The following is a 26,202-nucleotide window of genomic DNA, read 5'->3' as shown; positions in this document are numbered from 1 at the left end:
TGACCAAATACTGATAGTGGGACCATGGCCTTAGGCTACAATCTACACGTGTGTCACATCTGAGTGCAGTCCAATTTTTTTCCCCTTCGGCAGCATTCGGGTCCCATAGTGTAGAATGGACGTATTCACACATCTGTTAAAATCGTGGATCTTATTTTACTTCAGTATTTGTCAGCCAAAATCACAAAATCACAGTCAGAGGAAAAGTATAATAGAAACAAGTCACCACTTCTGCATTTTTGACCCACTCCTGGTTTTGGCTTACAAATACTGATGTGAAATACTGACCAAATACTGAACGTGTGAACGTAGCATAAGACTGAGATCTGCATGATAGGTCTTATTCTCATCCGAATTGCAGATCAGACATGGCCTATGGGAATCTGTAAGATACGGATGCAAATCCAAAACCTTCCGATTTTTTCCCATTTTGCATCCGTATCACACTGATCTGTTGCTTAGTGACAAACTTGATTAAAAATGAGACCTTCCAAAGGGTTTTTTATTGGCTTGGAAGCGAACACACCTCTTCATTGAAATGGAAGAGAAAATAGCAGAAGCAACTAAAAAGACACCTGAGAAAAAATTGGTTGGTTTGTTTTAGATTGTTAGCACCAGTAGCAGACATGACCACTTAACCCCTTAAGGACCGAGCCACTTTGTAGGTTAATGACCGGGCCTCATTTTTTAAATATGACCAGTGTCACTTTATGAAATAAAGTAATAACTCTGGAGCGCTTCAACAGATCCTAGTAATTCTGAGATTGTTTTTTAGTGACAAACAGTCCTGCTCATTATTATTGGTGCCCTTGAAGTTTAGGTACATAATGTGGAATATCTCCTGAAAAAAATGAATCAACTGAAATAGTTTTTTGCATACAGAACTCGTGTTAAATACGAAAGAGCAAATGATAAACAATCATTTAAAACTAAAAACAATAGGAGGGAAAAATAGAAAAACCTAAAGCTTGCTGTGTCACTGGTATTGGCAGCGTTAACATTAATTTAGTATGGAAACTCATTTTGACTTACCTGTGGTAAATCACAAAAGAGATTCTCCTGTAATTAATTGTCGGTGCCCATGTGACATGAATCAGCCAATGAATGATGACTCCAGAGTTTTAAAAAGCCACATGGTAGGCCCTGTTCCTTTGTCACAATGGTGAAGACAAAGGAGCTGTCTGAGGATATCAGAACTGCTATTATTAGCAAACACAAGTAGTGTTGAGCATTCCGATACTGAAATATCGGGTATCGGCCGATATTCGCGGTATCGGAATTCCGATACTTAATTCCGATACTTTTACAATATCGGATACCGGAATCGGAAGTTCCCATAATGCCTGCGCTCTGCAGTGTCTGTGAAGGATGACAAGTTGGATGGCAGCGCGATCCAGCCTGTCATCAGAATGCCATCCCAGCGGGGGAGAATTCTCCTGATTGTTTAAAAGCCGGCGGGCGGTATAAAGCCGCCGGCTTTTAAACAATCACACAGCCCCATACTGCTTCCCCGCAGCCTCCCACCCCGATCCTCCGCTCCCCTCGCCACCTCCCATCCCGACCGTAAGTTAGGACCGGGCGGGGAGCGCAGCTCCAAGGAGCGGGGAGTGAAGGACCCGGGCGGGGAAGCCGGCAGTGAAAAGACTTCACCGCCGGCTTTCCCGTTCTGTGCTGCGCTTTCCCGCCGGTTATTTCAAATGAACAGCTGAGGTATCAGCTGATGCCGATCAGCTGTTCATTTGAAGTCGCCGCGTTGCCCTCAGAGGGTTCATGTGAGTTCATGCTTGACTGCATGAACTCACATGAACTTTCCCACGGCCGCACAGGTCAGCCTCACCTCCCAGACCATCAGCCCGTCATGATTAGTGTGTGTGCGGGGTGTGTGTGCGGGGTGTGTGCGCGATGTTTGTGCGGGTGTGCGCGGTGTCTGTGCGATGTGTGCGGGTGTGTGCGGTGTCTGTGCGGGTGTGTGCGTGCAGGCAGACATAGGCCGATGTGACACTACTACTCCCATCGGCCTATGTCTGTCCCCCGTCCACTCCTGCCAGCAGGATCAGCTCGATGGGAGCAGTAGTTCCCATCAGACTGATCCTGCTATTTAAATTGCCCTACTGTGTCCCCAATAAATGTTAGATACATGTCATTGGTGGCCAGTGGTTACCTAAAATAAATTAGTTTATACATTACCTGTCCCCGCCGATCGCCACCTAAAATAAAGTAAAAAATAAAAAACTACACCTATACTCACCTAGACACCTAATTCCCCGAAGCCATCGATCTCCTGTAATAAAATATAAAATAATAAACCACAACCTTATCCTTACCCCTCCGTAGCAGTCCACGAGTGTCCCACGAAGATCTCCAGTTCAGAGCAGCCACATAAACTGTGACCGCTCTGAACCGCTGCCGCCGCTAGAATGACGGGGCCGTAAGGGTTCACCGGAGTTCAGGCAGCGCTGCTCCGGTTAGCTCCTTTACGGCCCTGCTGTATCGTGAGAAATTCCCACGGTACATCAGTGCCGTAAAGGAGGTCTCCGGAGCTGCGCTGCCTGAATTCACTCCGGTGACCTCAGTCAGTGGCTCCCGCTGCCGGGAGCGGACGTGTTCCCGGCAGCGTGAGCTTACAGCAGCCATGCACAGCTGTCACCATCTCCAGATCTGACAGCTGTGCATGGGAGATCAGCGCAGGAACGTGGACAGGTAACTATTATTTTTAGTAAACTAAGAATTAAATAAAATTGTGTGTTTTATTTCAAATAAATTATTTTTTTCTGGGTGTAGTGTGTTTTTTCTTTTTAACACTTTGTAGGTTAGTAATGGGGGTGTCTTATAGACGCCCATCATTACTAACCTGGGCTTCATGGCAGCTGGCGCTGACATGAACCCCACCACTATTACCCCCTGCCACCGCACCAGGGCAGCGTGGAAGAGCGAGGCTAAGTGCCAGAGTTGGCGCATCCTATGGATGCGCCATTTCTGGGGCGGCTGACGACTGGTGTTTCTAGCCTGGGAGGGGGCCAATATTCATGGCACCCTTCCTGGGCTATTAATATCAGCCCCCAGCTGTCTGCCTAGCCTTTGCTAGCTATTAAAATAGGGGGGACCCCACGTCATTTTTTTTGGGGGGGTCCCCCATTTTAATAGCTAGTAAAGGCTAGGTATTCAGCTGGGGGCTGATATTAGTAGCCTGGGAAGCTCCGTGGGTTTTACCCCCTTCCCAGGCTTCAAACATCTGCCCCAGCCGTCTGCTTAACCTCCGCTAGAGACTAAAATTATGGGGGATCCCACGCCATTTTTTTTTTAAATAAATCCATTATTTTAACACTAAATGACATTTGAGGAGTTAATAAAGATGCAGTCCCTAAATTATTATTTATTTTTTAATTAATTTTTCCCAAAACTTTTGACGTGGGCTTCGCCATATTTTTGTATGCCAGCCAGGTACAGCATCCAGCTTCTATGAACGCGCCATTTTCCGGGGCGGCTGCGGACTGCAATTTTCAGCGGGGGGCAGAAAGCTTGGGCCTCCCTGCGCTGCAGATTCCATCCCCCAGCTGCCTAGTTGTACCTGGCTGGACACAAAAATAGGGAGAAGCTCCACGTTTTTTTTTTTTTTAATTATTTCATGAAATTCATGGAATAATTAAGAAAAAAAAGGGCTTCCCTATATTGTTGTGTCCAACCAGGTACAAATAGGCAGCTGGTGGTTGGGGGCAGCCCGCTCCTGCCTGCTGTACCGGGCTGGACCCAAATATAGTGCAAAGCCCCACGTCAATTTTTTTTAAATTATTTCAGGAAATTCATGAAATAATTAAAAAAAAATTATGTGGGGCTTCGCCCTATATTTGTGTCCAGTCAGGTACAGCAGGCAGGAACGGGCTGCCCCCAACCACCAGCTGCCTATTTGTACCTAGCCGGACACAACAATATAGGGAAGCCCTTTTTTTCTTAATTATTCCATGAATTTCATGAAATAATTTAAAAAAAAAATACGTGGGGCTTCGCCCTATTTTTGTGTCCAGCCAGGTACAACAAGGCAGCTGGGGGCTGGAATCGGCAGCGCAGGGAGGCCCAAGCTTTCTGGGCCCCACCCGCTGCAAATTGCAGTCCGCAGCCGCCCCGGAAAATGGCGCGTTCATAGAAGCGCCATCTTCTGGCGCTGTACCCAACTCATCCAGGGCCCTGGTGCGGTGGCTCACTGGGTAATAAAGGGGTTAAGGCCAGCTTGGCATTATCAGCTGGCCCTAAGCCCGAAATTCATGGGGTCACGCCAATATTAGACATGACCACCATGAATTTCTAGTAAAGTATTTAAAAAAAACACAAACACCCAGAAAAAAGTCCTTTAATTGAAATAAAGACACAATTCTTTATTGTTCTAAATTAAACCATACTTACCATCACGCCCATTCCAGCTGAAGCCAACGATCTCCTGCAATAAAAGTAAAATAATAAAGCAAACTCATCCTTACCTTTCCATGGTTCCCAGGACAGCTTCAGCTCTGCTACATCGAGATGACAGGCTGGACTGCAGCAGAACGCGGCCATCCAGCCTGTCATCCCGCAGACACTGAGAAGCGCAGGCATGCTTGCGCTCCTCAGTGTCTCGCTGTGACGGCATCCAGATGAGCCGAGGTCATGTCCAATGAACTCAGCTCACCTCATGCACGTCACTGACAGCGTGGGAAAATTCTCCTGCACTCAGCGCTTCAGCGTGAGAATTTTCCCACGTTGTCAGTGACGTGCATGAGGTGCGCCGAGTTCATTGGACATGACCTCACCTCATGCACGTCACTGACAGCGTGGGAAAATTCTCACGCTGAAGCGCTGAGTGCAGGAGAATTCTCCCACGCTGTCAGTGACGTACATGAGGTGAGCCGAGTTCATTGTCGGCTCATCTGGATGCCGTCACAGCCAGACACTGAGGAGTGGAAGTATGCCTGCGCTTCTCAGTGTCTGCGGGATGACAGGCTGGATGGCAGCGTTCTGCTGCGGTCCAGCCTGTCATCTCGATGTAGCAGAGCTGGAGCCGTCGTGGGAGCCATGGAAAGGTAAGGATGAGGTTGCTTTATTATTTTTCTTTTATTGCAGGAGATCGTTGGCTTCAGCTGGAATGGGCGTGATGGTAAGTATGGTTTAATTTAGAACAATAAAGAATTGTGTGTTTATTTCAATTAAAGGACTTTTTTCTGGGTGTTTGTGTTTTTTTTTAAATACTTTACTAGAAATTCATGGTGGTCATGTCTAATATTGGCGTGACCCCATGAATTTCGGGCTTAGGGCCAGCTGATAATGCCAAGCTGGCCTTAACCCCTTTATTACCCAGTGAGCCACCGCACCAGGGCCCTGGATGAGTTGGGTACAGCGCCAGAAGATGGCGCTTCTATGAACGCGCCATTTTCCGGGGCGGCTGCGGACTGCAATTTGCAGCGGGTGGGGCCCAGAAAGCTTGGGCCTCCCTGCGCTGCAGATTCCAGCCCCCAGCTGCCTAGTTGTACCTGGCTGGACACAAAAATAGGGCGAAGCTCCACGTTTTTTTTTTTTTAAATTCATGAAATTCATGGAATAATTAAGAAAAAAAGGGCTTCCCTATATTGTTGTGTCCGGCTAGGTACAAATAGGCAGCTGGTGGTTGGGGGCAGCCCGTTCCTGCCTGCTGTACCTGACTGGACACAAATATAGGGCGAAGCCCCACATCAATTTTTTTTAATTATTTCATGAATTTCCTGAAATGATTTAAAAAAAATTGACGTGGGGCTTCGCACTATATTTGCGTCCAGCCAGGTACAGCAGGCAGGAACGGGCTGCCCCCAACCACCAGCGGCCTATTTGTACCTGGTTGGACACAACAATATAGGGAAGCCCTTTTTTTCTTAATTATTTCATGAATTTCATGAAATAATTAAAAAAAAAAATACGTGAAGCTTCTCCCTATTTTTGTGTCCAGCCAGGTACAACTAGGCAGCTGGGGGATGGAATCTGCAGCGCAGGGAGGCCCAAGCTTTCTGCCCCCCCCCCCCCGCTGAAAATTGCAGTCCGCAGCCACCCCGGAAAATGGCGCGTTCATAGAAGCTGGATGCTGTACCTGGCTGGCATACAAAAATATGGCGAAGCCCACGTCAAAAGTTTTGGGAAAAATTAATTAAAAAATAAATAATAATTTAGGGACTGCATCTTTATTAACTCCTCAAATGTCATTTAGTGTTAAAATAAAGGATTTATTTAAAAAAAAATTGACATGGGGCTTCGCCCTATATTTGTGTCCAGCCAGATACAGCAGGCAGGAACAGGCTGCCCCCAACCACCAGCTGCCTATTTGTACCTGGCCGGACACAACAATATAGGGAAGCCCTTTTTTAAAAAAATTATTTCATGAAATAATTAAAAAAAAATTGACGTGGGGCTTCGCACTATATTTGTGTCCAGCCAGGTACAGCAGGCAGGAATGGGCTGCCCCCAACCACCAGCTGCCTATTTGTACCTGGTTGGACACAACAATATAGGGAAGCCCTTTTTTTCTTAATTATTCCATGAATTTCATGAAATAATTTTAAAAAAAAAATGCGTGGGGCTTCGCCCTATTTTTGTGCCCAGCCAGGTACAACTAGGCAGCTGGGGGCTGGAATCCGCAGCGCAGGGAGACCCAAGCTTTCTGGGCCACCCCCGCTGCAAATTGCAGTCCGCAGCCGCCCCAGAAAATGGCGCGTTCATAGAAGCGCCATCTTCTGGCGCTGTACCCAACTCATCCAGGGCCCTGGTGCGGTGGCTCACTGGGTAATAAAGGGGTTAAGGCCAGCTTGGCATTATCAGCTGGCCCTAAGCCCGAAATTCATGGGGTCACGCCAATATTAGACATGACCACCATGAATTTCTAGTAAAGTATTTAAAAAAACACAACACCCAGAAAAAAGTCCTTTAATTGAAATAAACACACAATTCTTTATTGTTCTAAATTAAACCATACTTACCATCACGCCCATTCCAGGTGAAGCCAACGATCTCCTGCAATAAAAGTAAAATAATAAAGCAACATCATCCTTACCTTTCCATGGCTCCCACGACAGCTTCAGCTCTGCTACATCGAGATGACAGGCTGGACCGCAGCAGAACGCTGCCATCCATCCTGTCATCCCGCAGACACTGAGAAGCGCAGGCATACTTCCACTCCTCAGTGTCTGGCTGTGATGGCATCCAGATGAGCCGAGGTCATGTCCAATGAACTCAGCTCACCTCATGTACGTCACTGACAGCGTGGGAAAATTCTCCTGCACTCAGCACTTCAGCGTGAGAATTTTCCCACGCTGTCAGTGACGTGCATGAGGTGAGCTGAGTTCATTGGACATGAACTCGGCTCATCTGGATGACGTCACAGAGAGACACTGAGGAGCGCAAGCATGCCTGCGCTTCTCAGTGTCTGCGGGATGACAGGCTGGATGGCAGCTTTCTGCTGCGGTCCAGCCTGTCATCTCGATGTAGCAGAGCTGAAGCTGTCCTGGGAACCATGGAAAGGTAAGGATGAGGTTGCTTTATTATTTTACTTTTATTGCAGGAGATCGTTGGCTTCAGCTGGAATGGGCGTGATGGTAAGTATGGTTTAATTTAGAACAATAAAGAATTGTGTCTTTATTTCAATTAAAGGACTTTATTCTGGGTGTTTGTGTTTTCTTTTAACTTTGACTATGGGGTTAGTAATGGGGGTGTCTTATAGACGCCTCTCCATTACTAACCTGGGCTTGATGTCAGCTGGCATTATAAGCTGACATCAACCCCAACCCTATTACCCCCTGCCACCGCACCAGGGCAGCGTGGAAGAGCGAGGCTAAGTGCCAGAATTGGCGCATCCTATGGATGCGCCATTTCTGGGGCGGCTGGTGTTTCTAGCCTGGGAGGGGGCCAATATTCATGGCACCCTTCCTGGGCTATTAATATCAGCCCCCAGCTGTCTGCCTAGCCTGTGCTAGCTATTAAATTAGGGGGGACCCCACGTTATTTTTTTTGGGGGGTTCCCCCATTTTAATAGCTAGTAAAGGCTAGGTATTCAGCTGGGGGCTGATATTAGTAGCCTGGGAAGCTCCGTGGGTATTACCCCCTTCCCAGGCTTCAAACATTTGCCCCAGCTGTCTGCTTAACCTCCGCTAGAGCCTAAAATTAAGGGGAACCCCACGCCAATTTTTTTTTAAATAAATCCTTTATTTTAACCCTAAATGACAAGTACAGTAATCAACACTGTCACTGTACTTCATATATATGTGACTGACATGTTTCTATCTATCTAATCTATGTGTGATTCTCTATTCTTTCTGTTATAAATTGTTGGGTACAGATGCTGAATTGCCGGCCGGCTTTCTTAAAGAGACGGTGCATGAAAACACTATTATTTTTTTAAATAAATCCTTTACACTAAATGACAAGTACAGTAAGCAACACTATCACTGTACTTCTTATATATGTGGCTGACATGTTTCTATCTATCTAATCTATGTGTGAAGCTCTATTCTTTCTGTTATAAATTGTCGGGTACCGCTGCTGAATTGCCGGCCGGCTTTTTTAAAGAGACGGTGCACGAAAACACTAATATTTTTTTTAATAAATCCTTTACACTAAATGACAAGTACAGTAAGCAACACTGTCACTGTACTTCATATATATGTGACTGACATGTTTCTATCTATCTAATCTATGTGTGAAGCTCTATTCTTTCTGTTGTAAATTGTCGGGTACCGGTGTATGCCGCTGATGAATTGCCGGCTTTTCATGTCATTCTACATTATTCTTAGTTGTTTTACTTCATGTAGAATTAACCTACAAGGAAAGAAAGGGTTTATTTTCATTCCGATATTTGTGTCCCATTGACTTGCATTGGTTTCCGGTATCGGAATCGGCGATATCCGATACTTTTTGGGTATCGGCCCGATCCAATCCGATACGATATTTCCTGATATCGGAAGGTATCGCTCAACACTAAACACAAGACTTCCAAAGGGTATAAGGCCATCTCCAAAGACCTTGGTATCCCAGTTTCAACAGTACACAATGTTATTAAGAAGTTTGATAAGCATAGATCCGTCAAGAACCTCCTTGGACGTGAGGGAAAGAGGAAAATTGACAAGAGATGTCTTCGAAGGCTGGTGCGAATAGTGGAAAAAACACCACGTCAAACATCCAATGACCTGAAGGCCAACCTGCAACAGTCTGGGTTCATGGTTTCAACAAGTACCATATTCTGCACACAAAACGAAGCAGAGCTTTATGGGCGAAGGCCAAGGAAGAAAGCATTGCTGAAGAAAAGACATAAAAAGGAATGACTGATCTTTGCCAAAGAGTATCTTGAAAATCACAATCCTTCTGGGAAAATGTTCTGTTGGACAGATGAAACAAAAATAGAGCTTTTTGGCAATGCAAAGCAACAGTTTGTTTACAGACAGCGCAATGAAGATTATAAGGAAAAGAACACCTTACCAACAGTTAAGCATGGTGGAGGATCCATAATGCTGTGGGGTTGCTTTGCTGCATCTGAAGGCCTTGACCGTATCACAGGAATCATGAAAACAGAGAATTATCAAGAGATTTTAGAGCAAAATGTCCTAACCAGTGTAAGACAACTTGGTTTGAGTCGAAGATCATGGGTCCTCCAGCAAAACATGACCCAAAGGACACATCCAAAAATACACAAGACTGGTTGAAAAAGAAAAAGTGGAATGTTTTAAAATGGCCAGCAATGAGTCCTGACCTCAATCTCATTGAAAATATTTGGGGTGAGCTGAAATCTGCCATTGGGAAAAAGAACCCTGCAAACATTCAAGAGCTTGAACAAACTGCAAAGGAGGAGTGGGAGAAAATTCCAGCGGAGAAGTGCAAAAAGCTTATAGATGGCTACAAGAAACATTTGAAGGTTGTCAGCAATACCCAAGGGTGTGTAACCAAGTATTAATTAGGGGTGCCTTTATTGCTGCACATGCAGTTTATTCTGTTTTTTCTTTGAAAGGAAGTTGAAAAACAAGGTCTTATTGTTGTATTACTTTGGACTACTCATTTAAAAATCCTGAGGATATAACTTTGGTACATTTCTATTTATTTCTGAAGATATTGCACAGTCTAAGAAAAAAATGAAGTGGTGCCAATAATAGTGAGCAACACTGTATTATACTTCATGATAGTGGTAAAATTTGTTCAATATGACTTGCGTTTATTTGTGAAAATATTAGAAATTTGGCAAAAATTGCACAATTTTCAAATTTTTTATGCCCTTAAACCAGAGTTATGTCACACAAAATAGTTAATAAATAACATTTCCCACGTGTCTAATTTACATAAGCACAATTTTTGACAACATTTTTTTTATGAAGTTAGAAGGGTTAAAAGTTGATCAGCAATTTCTAATTTTTCAAATACAATTTACAAAACAATTTTTTTTAGGGATCACATCGCATTTGAAGTGACTTTGGGGGCCTATATAACAGAAAATACCCAAAAGTTACACCATTCTGAAAACTGCACCTCTCAAAACCACATGCAGAAGGTTTATTAACCCTTAAGGTGCTAATAGGAATTAATGTAATGTGGAAGGAAAAAATTAACATTTTACTTTTTTCCACAAAACTTTTACTTTAGCTCCCAATTTTTTATTTTCACAAGGGTATCAGGAGAAATTGAACCTCAACACTTGTTGTGCAATTTCTCCTGAGTACGCCGATACCCCATAAGTGGGTGAGAACTACTGTTTGGGCGCAAGACAGGGCCAGGAAGGGAAGGAGCACCGTGTGACTTTTTGACCCCATTTTGAAAACTAGACCCCTTAGGAATGTATTTAGATGTGTGGTAAGCACCTTGAAACCCCAGATGCTTCACAGAAGTTTATAACATGGAGCCATGAAAATAAAAAAATCACATTTTTCAAATAAAAATGTTCCTTTAGCCATAATTTTTCTATTTTCACATTGGCAACAGTAGAAAATTGACCCCATAATTTGTTGTGCAATTTTTCCTGAGCACGCCAATACCCCATATGTGGGGGAAAACTACTGTTTGGGCGCATGGCAGGGCTCGGAAGTGAAAGAGCACAGTTTCACTTGTTGAACGCAAAAATGGCTGGAATCGAGAGAAGACATCATGTCACGTTTGGAGAACCCCTGATGTTCCAAAACAGTGGAAACTCCCCACAAGTGACCCCATTTTGGAAACTAGGCCCCTCAAGAGATGTATCTCTATGTGTAGTGAGCAACTTGAACCCCCAGGTGCTTCACAGAAGTTGAGAACGTAGAGCAGTGAAAAAAAATCTAATTTTTCCCACAAAAATATTCTTTTAGCCCCAAATTTTTTATTTTCACAAGGGTAACAGGAGAATGCACTGTACATTTTTTTGTGCAATTTCTCCTGAGTGCGCCAATACTGCATATGTGGTCGAAAACTACCTTTGAGGCACAGTGCAAAGTTGAAAAAGAAAGACGCGCCATATTGGAGTTCATATTTTGTTGGAATGGTTTGAGGGTGCCATATCACATTAGCAGAGCCCGAGGTGCCAGAACAGCAGAAACCCCCCCCCAATAAGTGACATTATTTTACAAACTACACCTCTCAATGAATTCATCTAGGGGTGCAGTGATCATATTGACACCACAGGTGTGTTACAGAATTTTATACCATTGGGCAGTGAAGAAAAAATAAATTACATTTTTACCACAAACATGTAGTTTTAGACCCAGATTTTACATTTTTCACAAAGGGAAATGGGTAAAAATGGCACCAAAATTTGTCACACAATTTCTGCTGAACGTGGCAATACCCCAGATGTGGCTGTACAGTACAGACTCGGAAGGAATGGAGCGCTATTTGACTTCTGGTGTGCAGATTTTCCTAGAATAGTTTGCGGACTCCACATACAGAACCTCTAAGTGATAGAAAAGCAGTCAGGGGCTGTGCGCAACGGAGAGCTGCTTGCCCTGAAGTAATGGGATAAGAGGGATATTTTTGTCCTCAGCTCGATTCACACAGATGCTACAAGGGCCACTGTAGAACTAGGATCCACTACTCCGAAGCAAAAACCTGTGTCAGTCATTGACTACAACAAACACATGGGGGGTGTGGACGTTGCAGACCAGTTTCTACAGCCATACCAGGTATCAAGAAAGTCCTATACCTGGAATAAAAGTTGGTTATTTATTTGTTTCCGGTGGCCACATACAATTCTTTTGTGTTGTACAAAAAAGCAGGAAATTCAGATCTTTTTCTTGATTATCAAGAAAAGGTAATTGAAAATCTTGTTTTTGAAAGTGTTAGCCCCGCTCATCCATTAGAATCAGAGGATGTGAAAAGACTCACTGAGCGACATTTTATTGCACTTATTCCAGCAACAGAAACATGAAGGAACCCCCAGAAAAGATGTTGTGTATGTACTAAGAGAGGAATGAGGCGTGATACCCGCTACTATTGCCCACAATGCCCATCAATGCCAGCCTTATGCGTCACTGACTGCTTTAAAATCTTCCACACAGAACCACGTTTTTAAACTGTAAAAATGTATCCCATTTTGTCATTCAAACATTTGGTTCATTTAGTGAATGACACATTCGAGTAGAGCTCACTTAATTTCCAGGGGGGGGGGGGGATCTCCAGAATCTAAACCTCCCACTGCATGCTTGTTTCTGGAAATCATCCATTGAGTTAAAATGGTCACTAAACCCATAGATGAATTCCCAGAGGGGTGTCATTTCCAAAATGGGGTCACTTCAGGGGGAATTCTTTAGTTCTGGTACTTAGCGGCTCTGAAAAGTGCCAGAACAGCAGAATCCCCCCTGAAGTAACCCCATTTTGGAAATGACACCTCTCTGGGAATTCATCTATGGGTTTAGTGACCATTTACCTATCTACTTATTTTCCCACCACTAGATTAATTTATACAGAGGAGTAGATTGTAAAATTTGGTCACTTTTGGCGGTTTCCTCTGTTTAGGCACCTCAGGGGCTCTCCAAATGCAACATGGCGTCCGCTATCGATTCCAGCCAATTTTCCATTCCAAAAGTCAAATGGCGCTCCTTACCTTCCGAGCCATGCTGTGCGCCCAAACAGTGGTTTTGCACCACATATGGGGTATCAGCGTGCTCAGGAGAAATTGCACAACACATTTTGGGGTCCATTTTTTCTGGCTGCCCTTGTGAAAATTAAAAATTTGAGGCTAAAGTAGCAGTTTTGTGTTAAAAATGTGTTTTTTTATTTTCACACTTCAACATTATAAAATTCTGTGAAGCCCCTGGGGGTTCAAGGTGCTCACCACACATCTAGATAAGTTCCTTAAGGGGTCTAGTTTCCAAAATGGGGGCACTTGTTGGGGGTTTCCTCTGTTTAGGCACCTCAGGGGCTCTCCAAATGCAACATGGCGTCCGCTATCGATTCCAGCCAAATTTCCATTCCAAAAGTCAAATGGCGCTCCTTACCTTCCGAGCCATGCCGTGCGCCCAAACAGTGGTTTTGCACCACATATGGGGTATCAGCGTGCTCAGGAGAAATTGCACAACACATTTTGGGGTCCATTTTTTCTGGCTGTCCTTGTGAAAATTAAAAATTTGAGGCTAAAGTAGCAGTTTTGTGTTAAAAATGTGTTTTTTTATTTTCACACTTCAACATTATAAAATTCTGTGAAGCCCCTGGGGGGTTCAAGGTGCTCACCACACATCTAGATAAGTTCCTTGAGGGGTCTAGTTTCCAAAATGGGGTCACTTGTTGGGGGTTTCCTCTGTTTAGGCACCTCAGGGGCTCTCCAAATGCAACATGGTGTCCGCTATCGATTCCAGCCAAATTTCCATTTCAAAAGTCAAATGGCGCTCCTTACGTTCTGAGCCATGCCGTGCACCTAAACAGTGGTTTTGCACCACATATGGGGTATCAGCGTGCTCAGGAGAAATTGCACAACACATTTTGTGGTCCATTTTTTCCTGTTACCCTTGCGAAAATGAAAAAATATTGGGTCTAATGTAATTTTTTGTGAAAAAAAGTTAAATGTTCATTGTTTTCTTCCACATTCTAAAAATTCCCGTGAAGCACCTAAAGGGTTAATAAACTTCTTGAATGTAGTTTTGAGCACCTTGAGGGGTGTAGTTTTTAGAATGGTATCACTTTTGGGTATTTTCTGTCATAAAGGCCCCTCAAAGTCACTTCAAATAAGATGTGGTCCCTAAAAAAATGTTTTTGTAAATTTTGTTGTAAAAATGAGAAATCGCTGGTCAACTTTTAACCCTTATAGCTTCCTAACAAAAAAATGTTGGTTCCAAAATTGTGCTGATGTGAAGTAGACATGTGGGAAATGTTATTTATTAACTATTTTGTGTGACATATCTCTCTGATTTAAGGGCATGAAAATTCAAAGTTTGAAAATTGCTAAATTTTCAAAATTTTTGCCAAATTTCCAATTTTTTCACAAATAAACGCAAGTGATATCGAAGAAATTTTACCACTATCATGAAGTACAATATGTCACGAAAAAACAACCTCAGAATCAGGGGAATCCGTTGAAGCGTTCCAGAGTAATTACCTCATAAAGTGACAGTGGTCAGAATTGAAAAAATTGGCCCGGTCACGAAGGCAAAAACAGGCTCTGGCGTGAAGTGGTTAAAGAAAAAATTATTATTTTTGAGTCGCTCTATTCTGAGAGTTAACATTTTTAAATTTTTCTGCTGATTATGCAGAATGGCGGCTTGTTTTTTGCGGGACAAGATGACATTTTCAGCTATACCATTTTAATTTACATTCGTCTTTTTGATCGCGTTTTATTCCACTATTTTTTCCAGCGGTACAATGAAAAACATAGTTTGCCACTTTTTTTTTTTTTACCGCATTCATTGAAGGGGTTAACTAGTGTGACACTTTTATAGATCAGGTTGTTCTGTACACAGCAATACCAAATATGTGTACTTTTTTGTTTATTTTTTTTACAAAAAAATGTGTATTTATCAGTGTAATTTTTTTTTATTATTATTATTTTGTAATTTTTATTTTTAATATTTTTACAATTTTTTTTTCTAACTTTTTTACTTAGTCCCTCTATGGGACTTTCACCTTTTCCACATTGATCGCAGGTGTAATGCATAGCAATGCACTAGAATTGCAATGCATTATACCTGTACAGAAGCTTTATAGATCATACTTTGAGCATGGTCTAAGAAGCTTTCCGTAGCTTGGTGACCCGGGGGTTGTCGAGGTGACCCTGGGTCACCACGGCAACAATCGGGCTCCCGTGATGATGTCGCAGGGGTGCCGATCTGAAGGCAGAGGGAGCTCCCTCCCTCTGCCTGCCTCCTAAATGTTGAAATCGCTCTCGATCGCAGCATTTAGGGGGTTGAACAGCCACAGGCTGATATTTCAGCACCTCATGCGTGATCATGTTGTGACTCAATCTGACTGAGCACAGCACCCTGAGAGTGGGGACCGATGACGTGGGTCTCCGCACATCTTCTCGTGCCGCGAATTGTCACTGCGTGTTTACATGCAGTCACAGTTTAAAGTGATGACAGATATAGAACATCATGCTGCGGGAACTGACAGCTATTCATGACGTGCTATGTCCGTCATTGGTCGTAAAGGGGTTAAAGTGCCTGGGGCAGCATTAATGCCAAATACAGCCCTGGGAGTTGTGCCTCTATTGTTTTGGATTTGTATTTGATAATTAGTGATGTAAAGCAGTTAATTAAATAGAAGTCTAGATATAAATGTGCAGATTGTGAAATTTAAAACTATCTAGTGTCTAAAAATAAATCACTATGGCTTATGCTGTTAGATACATGTTTGCTTCTTTAGATTGTCAAGCTTGCACCACCAATTAACTGACTTTGCCCCTCGTCCCTTGCTGACAAAATTACCCAACTTTCTTGGGAAGCAACACCCTCTTGCCAAGTGAAGGGCTCAAATTATCTAAAGCACATAATAAATGCACGGTATGTACAACGGTATGTATTTTTTGTGGTCCAAATTGAGCTACAATCCTAATACATTTAACATAGTAAATCTGCCCCCAGTGTAATAGTTTGATTACTCTGTAGTGAACTGATTGAAGCTGACATTAAAGAACTGTCCAGATTACTTTTTCGGTGGTTTTTGAATCCTTGTCTCATGCATGGCAACCACCGGACCTAAACTAGGCACAGAATTCATTTTACCCAAAATGGTCTTTCCATGATATGTTCACACTCATGAGATTTCCCTGCACTTTTTTAGCCACATTCTGGGTTTGAAAATAAACCTTACTCAGATGTATGGGACAATTGCAAAATCTGCTATGTGTTAACATGTCTTCAAGTGGCTTTTTCCATTGCTCAGTGTCAAAGCAACCTAATCAAGTTCAATGTGATCTCATGTTCACAGACAGAGTGGAGACCTTTTTTACTACCTTTATTGTATTGCTTTTGCATATAATTTATTTCTGTAGTGATTATTGCTAGTAAACATTGAGTATATATTAAATGGTTAGGTATAATAAATTATAGTGAAACAATGATCAAACAAGTATGTAACAAATAACAATATTGTATACTAACCCAGAAAAACATTGAAATATTATATTAAAGGGGTTGCCTGCTATATGTAAAATGCCGCAAAAAGTCAATGGCCAGTGATTCAGTGATTGATTGGGGACGTCAAGTAGGGTATATGGGCTTTCTTGGCTCAGCCAATGCATATATTGGTGGGGAGCAGTGGGAATGCAGTGCTGAAACAACAAGTAAGTAATATTTTATTGTTGTACCGCTACTACTGCCAGTGTGCAGAATTTTACATATCTCAGAAAACATCTTTGAAGGAGCTTTCCGTTACTTCTGAAAGTTTACAAAAAGTAAGGATCCTTATAAAAAAGAAACAATACAAACAAATGGAATTCTGTTGTTCCCATCACTCCGATGGTCTCTGCCTGTATCGGAAGTGATGATGCCCTAATCACCAATCACTTGACTGCTGAGGTCACTAACTGACTGCAGGATCAGATGAATGGTGGTTGGGTTGATATTTCGATTGCTGCCAGAGGTGAACATCAGAGTAGCACGCTAGGGGGTTTCTAATGGTAAGCATTGCATCTTTCTTTCTTTTGTAAAGAACCCCACACACTGTAAACTTTTCAAAAGTAGTGGAAAACTTCTTTAACGAATAGGTACAAAAACGAGGTAATGGATATAAAATGCACATTCCAGTTTTAGCCTACTTAGCTAAAAAAAAAACTTTAGTGTAGCTTACCTAAATAGTGGCTGGCAGAACTGCTGATAACAGTAGTCCAGGTATACGTGAGTCTGATTGCAGTGTAATACCATGCATAGTATGAGTTATAACAAAGCATACATAACACTGGCACTAGCTAGGAATCGTCAGTAGTGCTACAGTCCACATGCTTGATGAGGTAGTTCTACAGATACTGATCATAACCTTAAAGGGAACCTTGGCACAATGAAGATGTAGCCCAATCTGTAATATGTTACAGAGCAGAAGGAATTTAGCAGATGCAAAGTTGTTTAGAAAAAGACTGGATAAACTTATAATTCATTAGTGGAGTCTGGACTTAGGAGTCCAGTGGGTGGTTCTACTCAGTGATTGACAACTATTTCTGTTTGCATACTCCGAGAGAAGGCTGTGAGTCTTCGAGTAATACTACACACTGGACTCGAAAGCTGAGAATGGGCAGACTAATAAATTACAAGTTTATCCAGTCATCAATCTGCAGGACTTTTGCCACTCTGCATTGTGCTATCAAAAGATAGGACTACATTTTGATTATGGCAGATTACCTTTAAGGGTACATACATTTTATTGGATAGTAAATATATAGGGAACTTGTGCCATCTAGATTATAATAAGGAGTTTGGGCAAAATTTACTTTAACAATATTAAGATTAAAGGGTTAGTCCCAAAATAAAAATGTGGTCTCAGTTTTCTGACCATACAGAATTAATCATGTGTGCCAACACAACTTATTTTAAATAAGTTGGTCAAGCATGCTCAGATGCACCAAATAACCCTGTATAATAAAACATCTGCAGCCGGCTTGTAGCACAGCTCAGCTATCCTATGCTGAAGATGCCACTGATAGCATTTGTATTTGTACATAATGACATTGTCTAATTCAAGAAAAACAGATGGATTTATGCATTTATTACCCTGTCTAATAAAAACTTCTCCTAGATCTTCTCACAACATTTTCCTTGCCAGACGTGCTGTAGCACAGCTCAGCTATGTGATGGTCAGCTCTGCTATGCATGCAGGGGGGCAGCATGATCACGAACCACCAATGAAATATGAGTTTGAACATAGCCATGAATATTGGTAAAATAGTGGCTCACAATCACTATATTCAAAGTTATCAATGGTCACCTCATCCATATAAATAGAAATTTCCCTGTTGAGGTTTACAGTATCTATCTTTATCAGGAATAATACAGGAGAGCAGAGGGAATGGCCTGCAGCACTGTGGAGGAGCAGAACTCTGCTGGGAAATTTAGTTTCAGCAGATAAAAAAGGACCACCCATTCAGCTCTGTGAAGCTGGATGAACAGAGGCGCAGAGGGAGATGAGAAAAGATGCAATCGTACAAGAAAGACATTTTATGTTGGGATTGTCCTGTGCTTTCTAAAAATAATATTGCCACTGTGGGAATATTCATTTGACATTATATTTCAGTAAAACTCTTGCCAAATTCAGGCACCAAAATATAAGTTTCTGTAATTACTGCACTAAGTGCCCTAAACTAAAACCTACACACAGTAGAACGGAGCTGACCAAATTTCTGATGGAAGTCTCCTTCAGCACGCATCATAGCTTCCTCATCAATGTAAACAGCAGGTCTTCTAGATGCTAAGAAATATTGCACTTTTCGGAGATTCCAACCTATCACATACATAAGAAAACCACAGACTGCTGCCGTAGATCTACCAACGCCAGCATTACAGTGAACATAAACTGTGTGGCCATTTTCTAACAGTCCAAACAGGAGATATACAGCTTGCGGCAGCACCCGGACTCTGCCTATAAAATAACAAGAACAAGAAAAACAGAATTTTATTAAAGAATGCCAAAAACTTGATTGAATAGAATCATACAGGTAACAAATTATTTTCTAGAAATCATTCATTTTTATACTTTTATACAATTGGATATAAGAATTTGGTTCCAGGAAGAAGTGGAGAGAGCTGTTCTCTGTAATCTCCGAAAGTCCCCTAGACAATGAATAGAGAGGAGGTGTAAACAACCTATGCTCTTTCAGATGAGCTCTGCAGAGTGTTTCTTGGGATTGTTTTGGCTACCAATGGTCAGACCACAGTGATCAGTAAATTTTCTCCAATCTTAAAAATAGGAAATTATTTTCAATCTTGGTAAAAACCCCATTAAAAAGAAATATTATTGATAGCGGTTATAACATTACTTAAATTTTATTAAAAATACTTAGACTGCTATAAAATAAGATAAGACATTTGTACACACAGCATATTAAATCTGTGCACACTGTGCTCTGCCAGGCTCTTCTAGCCATACCTGCCATGCTTTGCACAGGATCGGCAAGTAACTCCTCAATTTACAAGGTGAGGCTTTTCCACCCTTCTTTATGTTTGGTTCTTAAATAATCAAATATTGATTTCTAATCTCAATTCTGTACTCGTACATTGCATCAGCCACATGATAGGTTTTAGCTGACATTACAATGTGCTATTCTTGTACATTTAGCTCAGGGTAGAAGTTAGTGCAATATATAAACAGGTGCTATGTGGGACATATATAACCCACGTGAGACACGGGGGGTCGCCTTTCCACTGACATCACATGGAGGGTCTGCTCACTAAGCATCTGACATGTAGTCCTCACCCACGTGCTCGACACAGACAGATGAACACTAACATTCAGGATCCTAGGAAAAGATGGGTGAATCTCAACCATTCTAATTATGGACAAATAAACAATTTCCTTGTAACTACTTCAACTATTTTATATGTTTTGCTACAATGATTCCTTTTGATGGACAATCAAAGATTTGTCGTGACATATTCTTTGGAGGATCGCATCTGGTAAACAGTCCTGTATAAATAAATATACAAAATAAGCATATTTAACATTGATTTAACTCCATATTTATCTTACTTGTAAGCTGAGGGAAGGGGATGCTAAGATGTCCTGGATAAAGATAGGGCACTGTGACTGGAAGAAAACTAGGGCAGTGTGGCTAGCAATATGATGGCGTTCTGTGGCTAGCAATATAGTCACATAGTTCATATTTAAAAAAAAAAAATGTCCATCAATTTCAACCAAGGAATGAAAAATGATAAAGGCAAGGGGTATACGTACAACCATAAAGTACAGTATTACCCAGTCTCCCCAAAGAGCAATCTTTTCCCTCCTGATCCTGGGAGTTGGTCAGCATTCCAAAGAAGATCGACTAGATCAGCATTCAGAGCAAGAGTTTTATACATGTATATCAACATTTATATTTTCTCTTATTCGTATATTATATTATATCCACTTATAATATATTACTATAAATAAATGTAATTATAAATAAATGTAATTATTACAATTTTTCCTCTTAACTAAGATTCTCTAGGCCCTTTATTAGTTTTGTGGCTGTTCATTGTACCATTTCAAGCTCCAGGGAATCCTTTCAATGAATTTCTGCCAAGAATTAAACTGTATATTCCAGATGAGGTCACACTAACACTTTGGAAAGTAGTAGTATAATGTCTCTGTCACGAAAGACCATGCCTCTTGCCTCTTTTATAATACAGGGTGGTCCAAAAGTAGGTGGCCAGAAAATAATAACATTTATTTTGATTTATATATAAAATTATATTTACTAATACAAGCATAACATTGACAATTAAATTTTATTCTGAACAATAATACAAAAGCCCTTAAATTTTATCAACGCAGGTGCTCAAACTGTTTTCCATTACTATTTGCACAGCTTTGAAGTCTGCCTCTTACGCTTCGACAAACTTTTTTGCACAAGTCTCTTTGGGTATTCATTTCTTGAAATGCATCTCTTATGTAATTTTTCAAATCACTGACACTTTTTGGTTTTCGACTATAAACTTTGTCCTTGAGTACTCCCCAAAAGAAAAAATCCATTGGGGTCAAGTCTGGTGAACGTGCCGGCCAATCAAGTGGGCCTCTTCGGCCAATACATTTATTAGGAAATGTTTCATCAAGATACTCGCGGACTACTCTTGAATAATGTGGAGGGGCCCCATCTTGTTGGAAATAAAGGTCATTTGAATTAGGCTGTTGCTGTAACTGGGGAACAACTTGATTCATTAGAATTTAGAGATACTTATCTCCTGTGACTGTTCCATCAAAAAATATTGGTCCTAAAACACCAAAACTTGAAATACCACCCCAAACATTGACACCAGGCTCTAATGTTAAATGCATGTTCTCATTATACCAGTAAATACAATTATGTCTGTTAATATGGCCGGATAATTTGAAAGAAGCTTCATCACTCCACACAATGTTATCTAAAATTACTGGATTTTGTTTGATAAATCTCCCCCTTCATAACCTTATTACACTTTCTGTCCACCTACTTTTGGACAACCCTGTATATAACTGTTATGGATCCGGATGGTGGAACCACTGTGTAGTGGTACAAGGAGGGACCAGAGGGGCGTGACTAGGGACCAACCCGGACTGACCCTGGCTACACGGCGGCTCAGTCGACTCCGTGAAACAAGGAGGGACCGAGAGGGTGGACCAGGTGCCACTCTGGGACCGACCTCGTGTGAGAGCAGGCGACTCCCACGGGACTGGCGACAGGTGTAGACTGGCACGGCAGATAGGCTCGGTAATAGACAGACAGACGAGCACAGCAGGTAGACAGGCTGGTGGGCACGGCTAATAGGCAGGCAGGCACGGCTGGTAGACAGGCTGGCGGGCACGGCTGATTAACAGGCTGGCGGGCATGGCTGGTAGACAGGCTGGCGGGCATGGCTGGTAGACAGGCTGGCAGGCACGGCTAGTAGACAGGCTGGTGGGCACAGCTGATAGACAGGCTGGCGAGCAGCATGGGGACCTGAGAACTGACAGAAAGGTTAGGAGACCAAACTAACATGTTGCACAGGCACCTCCATGTTGGGGAGGTGCCTTATATATTACCTGTCCTCAGGCCATTGGCCGGGGACATCTTAGGACGGCGCGCGCGGCCCCTTTAAGAGATAGGGAGCACACGCGCACCCTAAGCACAGTGCGCGCACCCCTGACACAGCCAGCGTGGGAGACGAGCGGCGGCGCAGGAGACACCTAGCCGGGGCCGAGGCAGTAAGGGGGTCGGGGTCTCTGCGGGGCAGGAGGCAGAGACGCCGATGGTACAATAACAATATCTTGCTAGCTTTAGTAGTCTCTGATTGATATTGCATGTTATTATTTAGTCTGTGACCTACGAGTACTGCCAGATCCTTCTTTATAAGCACCTCTTCTAGTTACACTCCCCCCAGGACTTGGACAATGTGTGGCCACATGCAGCCTTTTGACTCTTCTGGTGAATACAGCGAACGCAGGAAGCCAAAGGGCCGCCCCCTGCCCAGCAGCTCACTTTCACTGGACGCACATACCAGTGACTATAATAATGAACAGGAAGCTTCTGGCTCCTAGTGCTATCATTCAGCCTGTGAGACTACGTGACTATGTCTCTGTTCAATGAGGTCATCAGATTGCGCTTGCTGTACGGAGATTCAGTACACAGTGTACAGAGTAGCACATCAAAGGAAAACAGTTTGATTTGCTTCTTTTTATAAACATTATAAAAAGCAGTAAATTATATGGTTTTGATTCGCTGCTACAGGTATGAAGGCAAAGTGTGCAAAACAGTCATCAAGGCAAAAGGTGGCTACTTTGAAGAACCTAGAATATAAGACATATTTTCAGTTTTTTCACACTTTTTTGTTAAGTATATAATTCCACATGTGTTAATTCATAGTTTTGATGCCTTCAGTGTGAATGTTCAATTTTCATAGTCATGAAAATACAGAAAAATCTTTAAATGAGGTGTGTCCAAACTTTTTGGTCTGTACTGTATATATCTTTTTTTATGTTTTGCCGCTTTTACACAATTATTATTATTTTTTATTATAGCGCCATTTATTCCATGGCGCTTTACATGTGAAAAATGGGGTGTACATAGCAAAAACAATTACAAAAATCTTGAACAAGAACACAACGGCAACAGGCACAGGAGGAGAGAGGACCCTGCCCATGAGGGCTCGCAATCTACAAAGGATGGGTGAGGATACCGTAGGTTGGAGCAGAGTGGGTCGTGCAGTGGTATGGTGTGGTGGAGTGAGGGTTCCTGCTGGTTGTAGGCTTGTCGGAAGAGGTAGGTCTTCAGGTTCCTTTGGAAGGTTGACAACACACATCACCCCTTATAGGCAACATTAAGGGGTATACTGGAGTCTAGACACAATAAAAATTACAATTTTACTTTTTATTGAATCATATTAAAAACAATCATTACACTCATTTAAACTTTTTAAATGAGTGTAATGATTGTTTTTAATATGATTCAATAAAAAGTAAAATTTTAATTTTTATTGTGTCTAGACTCCAGTATACCCCTTAATGTTGCCTATAAGGGGTGATGTGTGTTGTCATATCAATTTTGGATTGACCATATCATTTGTGTGACGTATGTTGGTTATCCTTTTGAAGGTTTCCCGGGTAGGTGAGAGTCTGACGTGTTGGGGTAGAGTTTCAGAGAAGGAAGATGCATTGGAGAAATTTTGTATGCGATTGTGGGAAGAAGAGATAAGAGGGGAGTAGAGAAGCAGATCTTGTGAGGATCGGAGGTTGCGTGTAGGTAAGTACCAGGAGACTAGGTCACAGATGTATGGAGGAGACAGGTTGTGGATGGCTTTGTATGCCAAGGTTAGGATTTTGAACTGGAGTCTCTGGGCAATGGGGAGCCAGTGAAGTGACTGACAGAGGGGGGAGGCTGGGGAGTAGCGGTGAGACAGGTATATTAGTCGGGCAACAGGGTTTAAGGTAGATTGGAGGGGTGTGAGAGTCGTAGAAGGGAGGCCACAGAGAAGGGAGTTGCAGTAATCGAGGCGGTAGATGATGAGGGTGTGCACTAGTGTTTTTGCAGAATTGTGGTTGAGGAATGTGCGAATCCAGGAGATATTTTTGAGTTGGAGTCGGTAGGAAGTGGAAAGGGCTTGGATATGTGGTTTGAAGGAGAGGTTAGAGTCCAGGGTTACCCCGAGGCAGTGATCTTGTGGGACTGGGGAGAGTGAGCAGCCATTGACTTTGATGGATAGTTCAGATTGGGGGGAGGTTGAGTAAGATGGGGGAAAGATGAATTCAGTTAGTAACAGATTGAAAAGGTGGGTTTGGGTTAGGATGGACACTGTGGTAAGGTTAGGGATGAGGTGAGACGGGATTGGGTCAAGTTCACAGGTGGTGAGGTGTAACTTGGAGAGCAAAGAGGAAAGTTGATCTTCCGTAATGGTGGAGAAGCTGGTTTTGGAGGAGGAGTGAGTAGATATGAGAAGGGGCTGTGGGGGCTTTATGCAAATGCTTTGTCTGAAAGTATCAATCCTCAGTTGAGATGAGAGGATAGGGGGGAGGTGAGAATTGAAAGTGTTGAATAGTTGTTTAGGGTTGTGAGACAGGGAGGATATGAGAGAGAAGAAGTTTGTTTTGCTGCAGTGAGTGTGGACTTGAAAGTACTGAGGGACTGTTTGAATGCGATGAAGTGCTCGTTGGAGTGGGACTTCTCCCATCTCCGCTCAGCAACCCTGGAGGCTCATCTCAGTTCTTTAGTCAGATTGGTGTGCCAGGGTTTCCGGTTGATTGTGCGATCTTTGGTATGTGTGAGAGGGGCAACAGAATTGAGAGCTGCAGCTGTTGTGATGTTATATAAAGCGGCAGCAACATCTGCATCATGTAAGGAACTTATGTCTGTAAGAGGGAGAAGGGATTCAGAGAGTGAGTGTAGGTCAAGGTGTTTGAGATTTCTGCGAGAGTATGCAAGTTTGTGGAGTGGGGATTGTGCACCTGGAGAGGAGAGGAAGAGAATGTAAGTAGGTTGTGGTAAAATAGAGGGAGAGGTTAGATAGGGAACAGAGGCGGGTGAAGATGAGGTCCAGTGTGTGGCCATCTTTGTGAGTGGCTGCGAAAGACCATTGAGCATGCCTGAAGGAGGTGAACGAGGAAGTGAGAGATATAAGCTTAGAGACAGGTGAGTGGGAAGTGTCAATGGGGATGTTGAAGTCACCCATGATGATAGTGGGGATGTCAGCGGAAAGGAAGTGAAGTAGCCAGGTGGTGAAGTGGTCGAAGAAAGTGGTGGCTGGCCCTGGGGGGTGGTAAATGACAGCCAGTTGGAGGTTGGAAGTGGAGTAAATGCGCACACAGTGCACCTCAAAAGAGAGAAAAGTAACGGAGGGCGGCAGTGGAATTGGGGAGAAGGAACAGTTATCTGAAAGAATACCAACTCCTCTGTCATGCTTGCTGCTGGGTGTGGGAAAGATGGAATCCACCATAAGAAAGTGCAGCTGGAGAAGCTGTGTCAGGGGGGTGAGCCAGGTTGCTGTGATGCTGAGGACGGAAAGTTTGTTGGTAAAGAAAAGATCATGGATGTAGGAAAGTTTGTTTCAGACAGAGCGAGTGTTCCATAGAGCTCCTGTTAGAGGGACTGAGGAAGCGGGGGCTGGGAGGACAGGTATAAGGTTAGAGACGTTACGGAAATTTGTAGTAGGTCATGGATGAGACTTGGAAGTGACTGTGGGGATGTAGTGAGGAGGACCAGGATTTGAAGAGATATCGCCAGCAGTGAGGAGGAGAAGAGAAAGTGTTAGTAGGTGGGAGCAGGAGAGGGCATGAGGTGGCTGTCTGTGTTTGGAGACGGAGGATTGAATATTGAGGAATAGTTCTGAGGAGGAGGTGAGATGGATGGGGAGGATGGAGGGAGAGATGAAGCGTTCCTTATTAGCTGTAGGGATTAGGGGGGTTAGTAGAAAGTGAAGGACTATAGGTGAGAGAGTGAAAACATATATAAACATTACTTAATGTGAATGTGTACTATCTTTTAAGTGCATAGTTAAAGAGGATATAAAGTGTAGTTACCTGACTCCTGCCCTGACTAACTGCTGAATGAAATAACAGCCCACACTTGGTGCCGATTACACTTTGCACAAGAAAACACGTGCATGCACCCCACACATGTGCACCCCTTATGCAGCTTCTAAATTTATA

At 42.8% G+C, this 26,202-nt stretch overlaps 1 protein-coding gene across 1 annotated transcript in view; it reads right to left on the bottom strand.

Moving 5' to 3' along the window:
- Positions 1 to 18,359: 18,359 nt before the first annotated feature.
- EPM2A (EPM2A glucan phosphatase, laforin) overlaps positions 18,360 to 26,202 on the bottom strand; it is a 109,391-nt gene continuing 101,548 nt past the window's right edge. The window contains exon 5 of the mRNA XM_073672649.1: positions 18,360 to 18,990. Coding sequence (XP_073528750.1) covers positions 18,713 to 18,990 — 278 coding nt within the window. The 3' untranslated portion in view covers positions 18,360 to 18,712. The remainder of the gene's footprint in view (positions 18,991 to 26,202) is intronic.

The sequence above is a fragment of the Phyllobates terribilis genome, unplaced genomic scaffold (assembly GCF_046119375.1).
Source record: "Phyllobates terribilis strain yellow unplaced genomic scaffold, ASM4611937v1 Scaffold_3__8_contigs__length_932513732, whole genome shotgun sequence".
In the NCBI taxonomy this organism is placed as follows: Eukaryota; Metazoa; Chordata; class Amphibia; order Anura; family Dendrobatidae; genus Phyllobates; species Phyllobates terribilis.
This window is presented reverse-complemented; position numbering and strand designations above follow the sequence as displayed.